The sequence below is a fragment of the Nicotiana tabacum genome, chromosome 6, assembly GCF_000715075.1.
Source record: "Nicotiana tabacum cultivar K326 chromosome 6, ASM71507v2, whole genome shotgun sequence".
Taxonomy (NCBI): domain Eukaryota; kingdom Viridiplantae; phylum Streptophyta; class Magnoliopsida; order Solanales; family Solanaceae; genus Nicotiana; species Nicotiana tabacum.
In genome coordinates, this window is record NC_134085.1 from 9,748,653 (window position 1) to 9,764,049 (window position 15,397).

Consider the following 15,397-nt stretch of genomic DNA (forward strand, 5'->3'; position numbering starts at 1 on the left):
ATTTTGTTTCTTGTGTTGATGGGGCAGGAGAACCTTGCCCCATCACCCAACATGGAGGAATTGAGTGGGATCTCACTTATATGTGGATTGAGTATTATTAGTGTTAATGTGAGGAAAATGAAAATAATGGTCCACCTTGCTTACCATCTTTTGCGCAGAAAAAAGCCAGTGGAAATGTAATATTAAAATATGTCCTGATTTTTATGTTGGTTGTCTTTTCTTTCCAATTAAAGGTTCATTTTTATGTTGCCATAACCTGATTTATTTATTTTTTCCATCTCTTACTGATTGCTGTAACGACCCTTGGTTAATTCATCACAATTGTTACTTGTATATCTCTCCAAATGGGTAAGTTACTGTTCTGATGCACCAGGAAGTCTAAATTCGAAATTTAGTTTTGATAACATCCCTCCATAAGTTCTCCTGGCCACTCCCTAACCTATATAGCCATTCAAATTGAAGGCATTTACTCTATTTGTATAATTTTCAGAAACCACTAATGCTTATTATGCAGTTCTCTTACCATTAGAGAATCTCCTGTTATACCTCGCAGAAATCAGAAACAACTAATGCTCATTATGCAGACTTTTAACCTAAAGAGAGTATCCTGTGTAGGTGGTGTCATTGCACTATATGCAAATTAAAATACAGAAACAATTACGCCTCAGCCCCAAACTAATCGAGGCCGGCTATATGAATCATCGGCATCCATGTTTCTCTGTTAAAAGACCCATCTAAAAATTCGATATTCAGTTCTTTAAAACAACATATTAGAACCTGACAACATCTGCTAATAAAAATAATAAACAATTAAAAGGGGCAGATCGTCAGTCACTATTTTACTTCACAAGTCTAGGATTTGATACAGATATTTAAACTTCTTCAATACTCAATGAATTCAAACTTTTAATATCCCGAGTAATCTGAGAATCTAAGAATTAATAGACTAAAATTCAACAAGTAGGAGATAAATTACATAGGATACAAAAGCTGGATAAATCAGATCCCACTAACAAACCGATACGATCCCCGAAATACACCCCAAATAAAATTGTGGCATCCACCTCCGAGGCAAGGCAAGATATCCAACAAACAATTAACCTTACTGTCGAAAATATTGCTTTTCTGCAAACTTCAACAAGGCAAAGACTGGCTAAGGCTTCCATAGTTTCATAGTGCAGTCTTCTCCATATGTGGCAACAAGGTTTATATGAGGATGGTGTGTAATACCAATAACTTCCTTTTCATGTACCTGCCAGAATGCAGAGAGTATAATGTTCAATCACTTCAATCTCTCCCCAACGAAAATGAGAATGCAAGTCTTAGAACCAATGCAAAGCCATATTTTCACATAGTATGCCAATAAAAGCATTAATAAAAGCAACGAATAACACATGGTAGATACAAACTTAACCTCAGCATAAAAGCTTACCTTCATCAGATGCTCCAGTTTGCCTGATTGAAAACCAAAGCAGTACAAATTTCTGTCGAAATGTACAAAACACCTCATTAACCCAAGATTTTTTCAATACAAAGTTCATAGGTATAATAGAAAGCACTTCATCAAGTTCATATAACTGATATACACATTGACGGTTAGAAAGAAAGGAAAAAGAAATATATCGGAACTCTACAACTAGCGAGGAATTTTATAAGTAGCTCGAAGACAGCAAAGGAGTTTCACATTAATTCCTTAGACTGCACATATATAATCCACCAGCTAAACTTAGTTGTAAAGACAACTCCAGATAAGAGGTCCTTGAAGTTTTAATGTAATAGAAGCAGGATGAGAAATTCACCATCTAATACCATTGGTACTCAAATTGCAATAGTGCGAAGGACTTAAATTTTGGTCATACCTGTCTTCACCAACAGAGTAAATCCATTCACCTTTTGGTGATAGACAAGCAGCGAGAAAATCTCCACCTTCTCTTTTACCAGATGAGAAACTTTTAACAACCTACATCCAAAAATTGCAGAAGATTAACTCATGCACAGTTTGAGCTCTCTAAAATTCTGCAATGCGCAATCATTTAATCTACTATAATTTTCTGATAAGTACATTGACCATTATAATTACCTTATTTAACTTTTTATTAATAAGAATTAGTTCCATTTCTACAAGAACGTGTGCCTGATTGTTGGAAAACCCATTTTTCACCACTCTAGTCTGTTTCCAACAAAATTTAGAGAGAATCTCCGGATATTATTGATGCCAGCTCAACTACAATGCATAATTTGAATACTATTGTACTCATCCCACTTCCCTCTCCGTCTTTCATATAAAGTGCGAAAGGTGACGCTGCAAACAAATTCTTTTTGCTTCTATCAACACACACAGAGAGACGCATAACATTCACATGTACATAAAACTTCAGGAGATATTTAAATCATTACAATTCTTTTATCGTCATTCAGCCTATATGCATTTGGTCTTTTTGTAACCCAAAACCAACTACTATCCACACTTAAAAGCAAACCATGACAAAGTAGAATCCAGCAAACTTTGGAAGTTGTCACTTGTCAGATATGGTTTACAGGGAGAGTTGCTCAAAATATAAGCAAAAGGCCCAATATATTGTACAACACCAGACCATACTCAACCGTGAGCATAGACCTTACCCCCCAATAACACTGGTCTTGCTAGTCATTAAACCACCGGAGCATCATTAGTTTCAACAGAAATACGAATTAATGAAGTTCTCAGGAGGCATTATTAGTTTCAAGGAAATACAAATGCAATTTTAGCACTAATGATTTCCCTGAAGTTTGTAAAAACACTTAAACAATATGCACTAATCACGTAAAATTCCTCAAAAATAACAATTAAAATATTCAGCATAATATACAACCCGCTTTTCATCTACCCTGTAACGTATAGGCAAAGTAATTAGTAATTACATATAATTAAACTACCAACAAAATAGAGCGGAGATTACAACACTAACGCAACTATGATTACCTGTCCTTGAAGTGTCATGAGATAAATAGATGATGTCTTGTTACACACAATAATGTGGTCAGTATTCTTAGGGAAAAGATGGACAGAGTTCACAGATGCATCACCGCCCTGCAGAGGCAAAGATGGAAGCCACAAACGAGTTCAAAAACAATATTTCATGTAAGCATCCTCCGAAAATTAAAAAAACCAAGAAAAAGATAGTAATGCCCCTAAGAGAGTTGAATACCCTTAATGGAGGTGGCGGTCTAAATGTTTGTAGACACTCGGTTGTTTTCGAATCCCAGACCTGTTGTAGGTATCCCAGACAAATTACGGTCAAAGAACTATGTAGATATCGAAAGAATCTTAATGCAGATAACTACAACACACTTGTGTCTCAATCACGAGTTCTAGGTTGCAAGTAACTTACCTTCACTGAGCCATCACTAGATGCGGTAATGACTCGAGATCCATCACTAGTAAAGATAGCGTCATTAACATAAGACGAGTGGCCGCGAAATTCTTTTAACAACTTTCCTGACTTCAGACCGTGAATTCTATTTGATAAAGCAAAGAGATATCAGAGAATGAAAGACATGCATCTCCCAATCAAGACTGACAGCAATTAATTTCTATTAAAGGAGCCCTTATCCTTTTCTTTTATTTCCCTCCACCAGTTTGCAGGAAGATAAAAGAAGGGGGTGATTGCATCTCTGAGGATATCTTTTAAGAGAAGAAGATCTCAGTGACGAACATCCACTCACAGACATGCCATCAAAACAACAAAAAATGTAATAATAAAAAATAACCTTGCTGTGCTGTCAAATGACGTGCTTAAGATCTGAGTTCCATCTCGAGAGAAGGCTATACTGGTGACACCCTGAGAGTGTGCACGTTCAAGACGGCGCAAGCACTGACCCGTCCTTATGCGCCAAACCTATCATGACAGTATCAAATGTAGAAACATCAGATATCAATAAACAGAGTTAAGATAACATATAATACCAAAAGTGCAAAGGGAAGCAGCAGGTGCAATAGCAAACACCGAGAGTGCTCACGAATGCTCTGTGCACAGCCCCAGTGACGAATCCTTTTGCCTCTTTTTTTTTTTACTTTTTGACAGAGCAATTGCCTGAGCAGGTCATGATCACTTCCCATGGCAAATGAAAAGATAATAAACAACTTTCAACTCTACCCTAAATAATCATGTTAGGTCAAACTGGGATAACAAATAGAACAGCTTGAGTACTTTCTATTGCTAATTCTCACACGTTCAGACCATTGGAATATGTTCTTGGTATGCACTGGAGTCAACTTAATACATCAGACTTGGGATGGATCTCTTCTTTGTGAGTTGAAAAGTTTGTCCCCAAGTACTGAAACTATTTGAAGTGAGGCAACATAGAAATCCAAAAATACATGCATCTCTACAATGCAACTGCTCTAGAAGAAGAGACAGAAGGGGCAAGGAACCAGTGATACCAAATTTAAGACTGGTAGATCATGCCAAGCTCTTCAGACTCGCTTCAGAAAAAGTTGCAGAGAAAATAATTAAAAAAAAAAAACAGAAAGGTATCAAATTAAACGCTTACCTTTATTTTTCCATCTTGAGACCCAGATGCAAGCATTTCCGAGTCTCTGCTGAAATCAACACAAAGGACAGCATCATCATGCATCATAAAGGTTTCCTACAGAATATGCAGCACGTCAGCAAATATAAAGTGCCTTACAAGCATGAACAACACAAGTTCGAAAATAGCTAATACAAATTTGAGTCCATTTACTATCCAGGTCCTCTTTTCAGAAATCATTCAACCTTCTTCAGGAAAGCTTCCATCAAAGATTTTTTAAGCACCAAAAGTAATATGCAGGCGTGACAGTGACCATGGCAGATTAGTTTACTTCCCAGAAAATAAGGACAACTCAGAAAACCAAGTACATACACAAAGATATAAATAGGAACTCACATCAGCCTGGTACTGGAGATCCTTCTTCAGTTTTCCACTTATGTGGTCCCAAACCTGGTGGACGGATGATAAAACTGAGTTAACTCCCATTATCAACAAAGAAAACGAAGTTGTAGACTTGCATACCTCAATAAATCCATCAACTGAACATGAGACAAGGAATTGTCCGTCTGGTGAGAACCTAGCACACTCTGGGTGACTTTTCTTCCCGAACTGCAGGCAAAACAAAACTAGTAAAATAAACATTTTATTGGATTTGAATCCCTACCCTCACCTTAAAGAAAAGGAGAAAAGGTTGAACGTTATGATATATTCAAAGAAATTAGTTAAAAAACATCAGGAGTGTGCAACCACCATAACAATGCAAAAGGACAAAGCAATGATTCTGAAAGTTTATTTATCTGTACATATGAGAAACTATAACATATTCCTATTCCATGTGCATGACAATTGTTTCATGCAGTCAACAAAAAGACGGCCCCAGGAGTTCATTGGTCTACTTTATACTATCTTTGCGAAAGATAAAAAGAAGTTGGAACCTAAACGTGAAAAATAAGCGTGACTGCGTCAGGAAAGCTAGACTATCAGGCACAAATAAGCAGCTATAGTTTTGAAGGCAACCTCACTGACTGCCAGATAACTAAAGCATGGCAAATGAGAAGAAAACTTTCTCAAGCTATTTTATGTTATTCCTTTATCATGTCTATTTATAAATATACAAGTATGACTTACAACAAAGAAAATTGTCAGCTTCATGAAACCTCCTGCTCATCTGGAAATGCAAGAAGAAAGATTCTAAGGTTTTGCCTCTTGTACTTATTTTTTTTACAAAGGAAAGAAAAACAAAAAGATCCATGTACCCAACTGCTACATACAGACAAGAATTTTCTGCTTTGCAAGTTAACAAATTCAAGGGAAACAATAAGAGCCATCCACTCCGCACAAAAATTGGATAGTATCCTTTGAAAATTCTGAAATTTTGCATTTATTCTATTTCTCCCAATGGCAGAGGCGGATCCAGGATTTAAATTTGATATGTTCGACCTTTAAAGTTCTTAGCACTAAACTCATTGTACTATTATGGGTTCAGATCTAAAATTTGTTGAAATTTTAGTGGGTTTTCACAGATATCTCATCGGTCTGCGTCAGAAGTACTGGGCAAATGAACCCGTTGCCTTAGAGCTGCATCAGCCACTGCCCAATGGTCCACTCTCAATATTGCATCTCCTTTATTCAGCGTCTTATAAACTGTTATTTCTTATACAACCTCCTCCATGGCTCCACCCTGCTCCTACTGGATAAGCTAAGCCACCTTAAATATCACCTCACATCTCACATCATGTTTTCCTTGCCTCCAACTGAAGCTGCTAAGTCTAGATTGGGCTTGTACTTCATTATCACAAAGAAATGGTTTTCTCTTTGAGATACATATCAGCTTGCTGCAATAGGATTTTGCATCTTGGACCTACATTTGTTACTTTTTTTTTTCTACTTTTTTTTAGGTTAGATGAAAAGAGAAAACCCGAGAATGAAAAGAAGAAAACATTGAACTGACGGCATCACCAGAAAATAAAAACAGATGGCTGGAAAATATTTTCAATTTTCATTTTAAGCTCTCCCGAAAAGAATTTTCTCGATTTAAGTAAAACTTGATTAGAGTTCAGATTAAGTTTCTTTCATATACGTCATTATTCTGGCCAAACACCATGGAGTAAAACCTGCAAAGACCCTATGGCCTATACGGAAACGCAACCTTGAGAAAAAGAAAAAAAAACAGGGAAAAAGATTAGGTAAAATAGCAAGGGTATACATATCTTAATGAGAAGCCAAATGGAATAAGTGCACATCCCCACAGGAAAAAATAAAGGAAAATAAACAATGACAATGATCACAAGAAAAGAGACTCAAGAAAGTACAGCATGACGCTGCTTAACTATTTATTTTGTTAGATGAAGAGAGTGAAATCAAAACATAGGTGGATGGGGAGCTGGGATCAAAGAAGAGACACTCCTTTTTTTTTTAATTGCTGAAGAGCAACAACAACAACTACAACAACAACAACAACAACAAACCCAGTGTAATTGCTGAAGAACAAACAAAGAAAACTTAAATAAATTGAATTGACCATGTCCTCTATATTTCACATAAGCAATTGTCTGACCACATCTGATCTTCTAGGTTTTAACAGAAAACGAAATGCGAAAAGTAAAACTATAGACCAATCTCTACCGGCAAATTTGCAGAAAGGAAGATAGAAAAATACTCTTTAATACTGAAAACTACAGTAAGTCAGTAATTTCTTTTTGCCCACAATAAATAGAGAGAGCAGTGACGAAAAGCTGATCGTGCAGTGATATCTGAACATACATGCACAGAAACTGAAAGAATGGAACAAATTCCACGGATTTCAGAAAATTTAATCGCAAAACAACATGAGGTATTTGATGAAATCAAATAACCACCAAAACACACAATTGCATGTTTTCATCTAAAAACAAAATGAATTTGACAAGCTGAACTGAGATAATAAAACCAACCTTAATAGTGTGCCCAAGAGTTGTTGGATACATATCTTCTTCATCTTGTTTCATGGCAGCTGTTCCTCGGAATAGGTCAAATTGAGTACCAGGTGGAAGTAGACCTGAAATGAGACGGAAAAAAAAAAGATATACCCAAAAAGGAGTCATATTGGCATGCTAGTAAAGGAAATTAATTCCAAAGACCGTTTGGATAAAGTGATATTTGCGCCATAGATCAACCACGAAAATCCTAAAATTAAATATGTCACTTAACACAAGATAAAAGAAAAAGTATGATTCTATCCTTGTTTGAGCAACATATGTGCTTTCATCCAGTATTGGTGTGTCAAGATGGGATAAAGTGTGCTAACTGTTTCAAGACAAAAAATTGGCTCTGGCGCTCATGAGCTACTAAAACCATAGGCAAGAAGATGCAGTCTATCAGTTCTCGCACTTTTTGCTGCTCCTTGTGCTGTTTGTTAGAATACTTCTTATTCACTGATATAAGAGACATATATCAATGTTTCAGATCAAAAATTGGTCCTAGGATTTGAAACAAAGAAGGATCTAGAACCCATGAGCTCCTGAGAACTAACACCTGCCTCCCCAAAGTGAAATAAAGAGGCAGAGATTATTCATCAATGATCGATACTGGTGTGTAATGTAGGACCCAAAATTCACCATTCTCGCCAACATATAACAAATAGTTATTTTTGAGGTCATTGATAAAGCCTGTAGTTTGCTCTAACTTAACAAATGCAAAGTGCTCGTAAGTCGCTTATTAAAAAAAATGCAAAGTGCTTATCAGTCTGATGTTAAATTTCAATCTGAAAAATGTATCCAGTAATATAAAGAGTAGAAAAAATGTATTGATAATTATAAATCTCACCTTGATGCTGCTGCCACTTCAGGGCCTGACCGATCAAAGCCATTAGTCGTGAAGGTGGAACAACAGAAACCTCTTGAGAGAGTGCTGAAATACAGCCAGGGAAAATATATCATAATCCAGAGTACAGATAATAATATGCCTCAGCATATATAAATGACATTATGAAGCTCGCCAGATATTCAAATCCAACATTATCACCTACATTCTCATCCCATTTACCCTCACTTTCACAGCATTTGTGAATTGGTGCAGTTGTACAAATGATAAGAAACAGTAAAAAGTAAGTATTGAAAAATGAAGAGCTACGAGTATGTAACACGGTGCAAATCTAAGTTTGAATTCATTATCAGATGAATCTTAGGATTTGGATACGGATAGGGGTACCCTGTACGGTCCTCATAGATTTGGTCTAGTAGTAAGAGCCATCGACTGATGTGTAGGTTAGGTGCACGTCACGCGTTCAAACCCCGCAGCAAACCAAAGCTTGGTATTAAATGGAGGGTAGAGGGCGACCCCATTGTCCATCAATTTCAAGCCATGCAGTAGTGGCCCTCGGAGATATCTCAATTATCAAAAAAGAAAAAAAAGGATATAGGTGTCTTCTGCCACCGTACATTTACCAAGATATATTCTTAAAACTAACTCCTCAGTTTCATGTGGAACAGACCAAAACTGACTGCAAATAATCCTCACTAAATATGTGTACTATCAGGTTTATGTGTAAAGCTGCAGAAACTGAAACAATGGCAACCTTGTGCAATTTGTGCACGCCTCTTTTCTTTGGTTGAATCTGCATAAGCCTGCAGAAATAATATTTGAATGCAACGTCAAAAGCCAGCCTAGCTTGTCCACATGATATTTGAATGGAATATCAAAAGCCAAACTCAGCATATATTCAGGCCAAAGTTAACAAGAACTTTGCGGAGTGGGAACCAACGAATTTAGAGAAGCCTAACACAGTTTTTTCGTAAATATAAGATATTTTTCCCATCACAGAGCAAAGCTACTTGAAAGGAATTGCAAACTAAACTAGAGGACAACCTACGAGGGTATTCAAAAAAACCAAGAATGCTTTTTCTTTCTCTGTATCTTTTTGTTCTTGGTTAAATCTCACCAGTTTACGGCTATGATTCACAGAAGAAAAAAAAGACCATACAACTTTAATCATTTTCTTAGAGAATGATCCTAACCTCATGTGGATCAAAGTAAGTCCGGACTAGCAGATGTTCAAGCCTCAGATATCTTTCTGGTTGCTCCTGTTTAATGACACCCATCACGTTTGTTTGTCTTAAAATAGCCCTTGCAGTATCCATCTCCCGAAGTTCAATCATTTCCAAAACTATCTATCAGATAAGGAAAGCAGTTAAGAGCACAATTCGATACCAAAACGAAAGCAAAACAGGTGACTAAGTACTTCAGGAAAAAAATAGGCAAGGAAAAGATACACAATTGATGATTTTTTTTCTTATAATCTTCGAAATTGATGTTTTTCCATCATTTTGAAGCTCGTCCTAATTCAGCACCTTACTAGAAGAAGCACGAAGCCAAACTCTAAGTTCTGTCTTGTGCATGTATGCAGCAAAGACTATGTATGAGCCTGATGCCACGTTAGCTGTAGGCATCACAATAAGAAAGAATGGTGCATGCAAAACATTAATTATATGTTTAAAAAAAGCACAAATCCCTTCATTATATTAGAATGTTAAGTGTTGTGGAGAGAGTTATTATGTTAGAAGTGATCACTTCTAGACAAATGTCAAAGTTACATCGTGCTTTACTCTTATAAGTGTCTTATCTTCATCAATTATCGAGTTATCAGTTCACTCTCTACTACTTTCTCACTTGAAAGCATAGTCCATATAATTTTTGACAGACTCTTAACTTCTGCCTACCTGATAGCAAGCTTATGATGTCTGTCCATCTAAGTTTTTCTTTATAGAGTTTTACTATTCTTGCTACTTCCCTGTGCCTGTTACAGTTGGCACTAATCCTATTACAGGAACCATCCAATAGTGCCATGCCTGTTTCAACTGACCGTTCTGAGAGCATTACACCTCTTTCTGATGGCTGTTCTGGCAACAATGTCCCTCTTTCAAGTGACAGTGTGCAACATCAAACTTCTTTTCCTGTAACTGTTTGGCAATAGCGTGCTCAATTCATGTAACCGTTCGGTGACACCACCACTCTTTGGCAAGTATTCGGCCATTCTTCCAGCTATTCTGGCCATTGTTTTGACCAGTTTTTAGGAAGATATTTTTTTCTCCCAAAAACCTTTCGTGTAACACTATTTATGTAGCTTTCCATGACCATCCACTATTTTGCTGATGGTTTACTTTTCTCTGTTTTCAAAATAAACAAACTCAAGCTAGCTTTCCTACCATTGGGTTTGAGGGGGGGTGTTAGAATATAGGAGTTTCTAAGTTCTTAGATAGATGATGTCCCACATTGAACACATATTATGTGTTATGTTTTTACTTTATAAATAGGTGAGCAGTGAGACGGGTATTCAATAAATTATCAAGCAACCAACATATCTTTCTCTTCCTTTTTCCTCTCAACCCATCTGAGAGGAAAAATTCAATAACAATGAAGAATGTCCGCACACAAAACTGCCATCTTTTACTTTGAATACATGAAATTATAAAACGTATAAGATATCAATAGAGGACCTTCATCTTCACTGTATAAGATATCAATAGAGGACCTTCACCTCTACCTATCCGATGTTTCATCCATTTTAGGTTCTATTAATTGGTAGTTACCGGGTACCAACGTTGGTGGGAGGTAGCAAGATCAGTGGAATAGTCAAGGTGCGGAAGTTAGTGCGGACACCACCATCAAATTTTTTTATATTAATTTTATAACAACTATATTCACAAGGCGTGAACCTAAATGACTATGCATAAATCACTCCTACTTGTGTGTAGAGGGAGGGCAAATAAGAGCAAAGGGGGTTCAATTGAATCCCCTTCATCAAAAAATTATTCTATGCAAATATGGTAAAAAAAAAAAAAAATTCTGTTAAATTACTATATATAAACTGTTGAATCCCCTTGCATAAGGTAGTGGTAAAGGGGACTTTATCCCCCAAAAAAAAAAGTTAAGGTAATGGTAAAGGGGATTCAAAAATTGATTTAGATCACAAGTTCAAATCTCAACTATAACATTCTACAGTATTTTCTGAATCCCCTTATAAAAATTACTGGCTCCGTCACTGTTGACAAGATCGTAGAGAAGGTGAATACCTGCTCATACAAATCCTCAAGTATATGTCTAGGAAGCTTAAGTTGAGCAACTTGAGGTAATACTGCATCCCATCTTCCACTATTAATATCAGCAACAAATGTTTCAAGACTATCCACTGTATTCAGTGAAACTTGGCACTCATTTTGTAAAACCTGAAAACTTTGATGCAATGAATTCTCCTTGCAAAATTGAAGAACTATCTTAATCACACTGCAAGCAAAGAAAAACATATAATCATTATATACACAGTGCTCATAAAAACAAAAACATATACTTATATAATTAAAATTGGAACTTACTCTCGAGCTTCGATTTCAAGGGTAGAAGACATAGCTGAGTGTAAAACCCTAATAAAACCCCGCTTAGAAATTAGAATGTAAAACTTGAAAGAAAATTACAACATCTACAGAAGAGAAAGGGCGAGTGCAGGAGAGCGAGGGATTATTGTTTTGAGGCAAGTTTTGTCTACTATTATAAACTGAAGAAAAGAAAAGGGGAAAATAGTTCCCCAACCCAATTATAATTTCAGTTTCGGTTTTTCTATTTAATTAAACTACGTTCAACCATTTCCTTATATAATTTTAGAAGAGAGAAAGGTTTGATTTCTGTTTGATTTACTTACACGCACTAGTTTCACGGATACTTGCCATATGTTTACCCGTAAAACGATACGAATTTATACATGATTTATAAATAAGTAAATTAATTTAATCCAAAAATAATAGATAAATTAGGTAAAAATATAAAACTTAACCTTCATATTGAAATGAATCGGCAAATATCTTAGTTCCGGAAGAAGTAAGAAAAATATAAATAAGCAAGAAAGTAAAATGTTATTGAGCTTTTGATAGAGTACACTATAATGTATAATGTATACTTCTTGGAAAATTCCTCTTTACAATGATTATAGAACTTACTATTTATAGTTACAGCTAGGTAACAAAGGTCCTATGATCAAGTTCCTCTTTAATGACAATTATGAGGGACATTAAAAAATGTGTACTGGTGGGCATTTAATGATATATTCTCTGTAACGTATCATGCATGTAATACTGTAGAATATTCTTCACTGAATGTTATCAGACGGCGACATTTATTTTGTCTTTATGAGTATCATTCTCTCTGATGACAAGTGAGATCATTGCCTTCGGGTTTGACTATCTTTTGTCTTTGGCTCCACATGTCGCTTTTTCATGCAATCAAAATATGAACATATTTTACCCCATAGAGTAAGGTAAGTTTATACATTAAGGCTCGGATAGATGGAAGAAATCACCTAGTATTTTTTTGCCTCCGTTTGATTTAATGCATTAAGAGTATAATATACCAGACATAATTTGTACAATTTTGTTCTTGTTTATAAAGTAAATAAAAAGGATAAAAATTAAACAAAAGTTATTCTGTCTTTTTAAATAATTTATACATAGCTAATTTTTGTTTGAATTATCATAAACATTATGATACGTTGGATTTGTTAGGGATATAGTAGATACGCCCTAGATCCAATATCATATTTGATGATTTGAATATATTTTTGTGAATGTTATTTGATATAAAATATATATGGCATTTGATATTCTTTTATCATTATTATTAATTGCTTGATTTATTTGATAAGGTCCTTGATTAAATTTTGAGACTTGTCATCGTGTTGGAGATCATGATAATGAGAGTAAAGTTTCTTATAATTTAATCTAAATTTGTTCTTGATCGTAGGATTATTAATTTGGACATTAGTAATCCGGTTAGATCAATATTTATGTGATCGTCTTTATGGGATAAAGATTAGTTGATCTCATTAACTAAATTACATAGATAGATGATGCATATAGAGATATGATCATTGAACCGACTCATTGGATAATTCCTAATGGTTAGAATTACCATAAACTGTCAATAGGATATTCTCTTGAAGAATGTGATGTAAGAGTTTCCTTTGACCTAAGATCGTCATAGTAATTGACAAGTTATTTATTGTGCTTTGATACCAGACACATATGGCCCTAGAGCGATAGTTGAAAGGATATTGGGTACGATTAAATACTTGTAGAATTAGTGATTGATCAAGATGGAATATGTCAACTCTTGGTAATGAGTTTAAGCTCCATGTTGTCATGAATTATAAACGACCAAACTAAGACTTTGGCCAAAGGAATTGAATGAAAGAAGAAATGAGTTTCTTAGGTCATTCAATGGTCGATTATATTTGACATGAACACATAGTTGGTCGCCTATTAGGATTTGATAGTTGAATCATATCCTAGGGTGATCCAGAGCTATAATGATAGAAGGAATTACTACATTATTCTTCTACTAGTTCTTGAGAGTAAATTGTATACTTCATGCTATTCGGTCGTTAAGGAGTATTGCTAGATGTGTCGAAATAAAATTCTATGTTCTGAGGCCTTAAAAAACCTCTTTCGGTCTCACCTTGATTTGCATGCATAGTCCGGGCGCGTAGCCGGAAAACCATTATGTGAAAATCTGTGAAAAATGATGAATTTTGCCTTTAAAATTAATTAAGTTGACTTCGGTCAATATTTTGGGTAAACGGACCCCGACCTGTGATTTGACGGTCTTGAAGGGTCCGTAGGAAAATATGGGACTTGGGCGTATGCCCTGAATCGAATTCCGAGGTCCCAAGCCCGAGAAATGAATTTTTAAAGAAAATTATTTTCTGAAATATATATGAGTTTTTAGAAATAAAAAATGTTTGGAAGTTGATGGTACCGGGCCTGTATTTTGGTTTTGAAGCCCGGTACAGGTCTTATATGTGGTTTAAATCGAGCCTGTAAAATTTGGTAAGAAACGAAAGTCATTTGATGTGATTCGGACTCGTAGTCGTGAAAATTGATACTTTAAAAGTTTTGAGATTTTTCTTAGATTTCTATGCTAAATTTGTTGTTTAAGATATTATTTTGGCGATTTGATCGCACGGATAAGTTCATATGATGTTTTTGAGTTAGTATGCATGTTTGGTTTGGAGCCCCAAAGGCTCGGGTGAGTTTCGGGTAGGTTCCGAGGTGTTTAAGCTTAGGAAAACATTGTTATTGCATCAGTTCTGGTGTAACCGCATTTGCGAGTCAAGCACCGCAGGTACGAGCTCGCAGGTGCGAATAGTGGGTCGTAGGTGCGGTCCAGCCTCTCGCAGATGCGAACAAGCTTCCGCAGAAGCGGTTCCGCATGAGCGGGTCTCCCCTCGCAGATGCGGCCCCAGCGGGCCTAATCATTTCCGCAGAAGCGGTCTATTTTCCGCATGTGCGACTGCGCAGGTGCGACCCAAGCACCGCAGGTGCGAGAGTCGGGCAGTGGAGTCTTTTAAAACAAAACTTCAGCATTTTCTCTTTCCAAATTTCATAAAAATAGAAGGCCTAGAGCGATTTTCTCAAGAGATTTTCTTCCCAATTCATAAGTAAGTGTTCATTAACTGATTTCTTTCAACTCTCTAATGTTTTTCATCAACTTTTATCTAAAATCCTAGGGTTTTAATGGTAGAAAATTGAGGATTTGGGTAGAGTTAGGGCTTTGATTAATTGGGATTTAGACCTCGTTTTGGGGTCGAATTTTGAAACTTATTGCATTTTTGGGCTCGTGGGTGAATGGGTGATCGGGTTTTGGTCTGAACCTCGAGTTTTGCCTAAGCGGGCCCAGGGATGATTTTTGACTTTTTGGGGAAAATGATAGAAAACCTATAATTAAGCATTGGGTATGAATTCTTTAGCATTTATTGATGTTGTGAAATCAACTTGGACTAGATACGAGTTGTTTGGAGGCGAATTCTAAAGGAAAAGCGGTGTTTGAGGCTTGAGTTGGCCGTGAAAGTTCGAGGTAAGTG

At 36.1% G+C, this 15,397-nt stretch overlaps 1 protein-coding gene across 1 annotated transcript; it reads right to left on the reverse strand.

Moving 5' to 3' along the window:
* Nucleotides 1-837: 837 nt before the first annotated feature.
* Nucleotides 838-12,108, reverse strand: LOC107789207 (suppressor of mec-8 and unc-52 protein homolog 1). The gene is made up of 16 exons (XM_016610982.2): nt 11,862-12,108; nt 11,562-11,772; nt 9,507-9,659; nt 9,068-9,116; nt 8,317-8,400; nt 7,446-7,549; nt 5,035-5,121; nt 4,909-4,962; nt 4,534-4,629; nt 3,751-3,878; nt 3,372-3,498; nt 3,189-3,248; nt 2,963-3,070; nt 1,860-1,960; nt 1,433-1,484; nt 838-1,252 (listed from the first exon to the last, which is right to left on the reverse strand). The coding sequence occupies exons 1-16, from the start codon at nt 11,891-11,893 to the stop codon at nt 1,154-1,156; spliced, it is 1,545 nt and encodes a 514-aa protein (XP_016466468.1). The 5' UTR covers nt 11,894-12,108; the 3' UTR covers nt 838-1,153.
* Nucleotides 12,109-15,397: the final 3,289 nt, after the last annotated feature.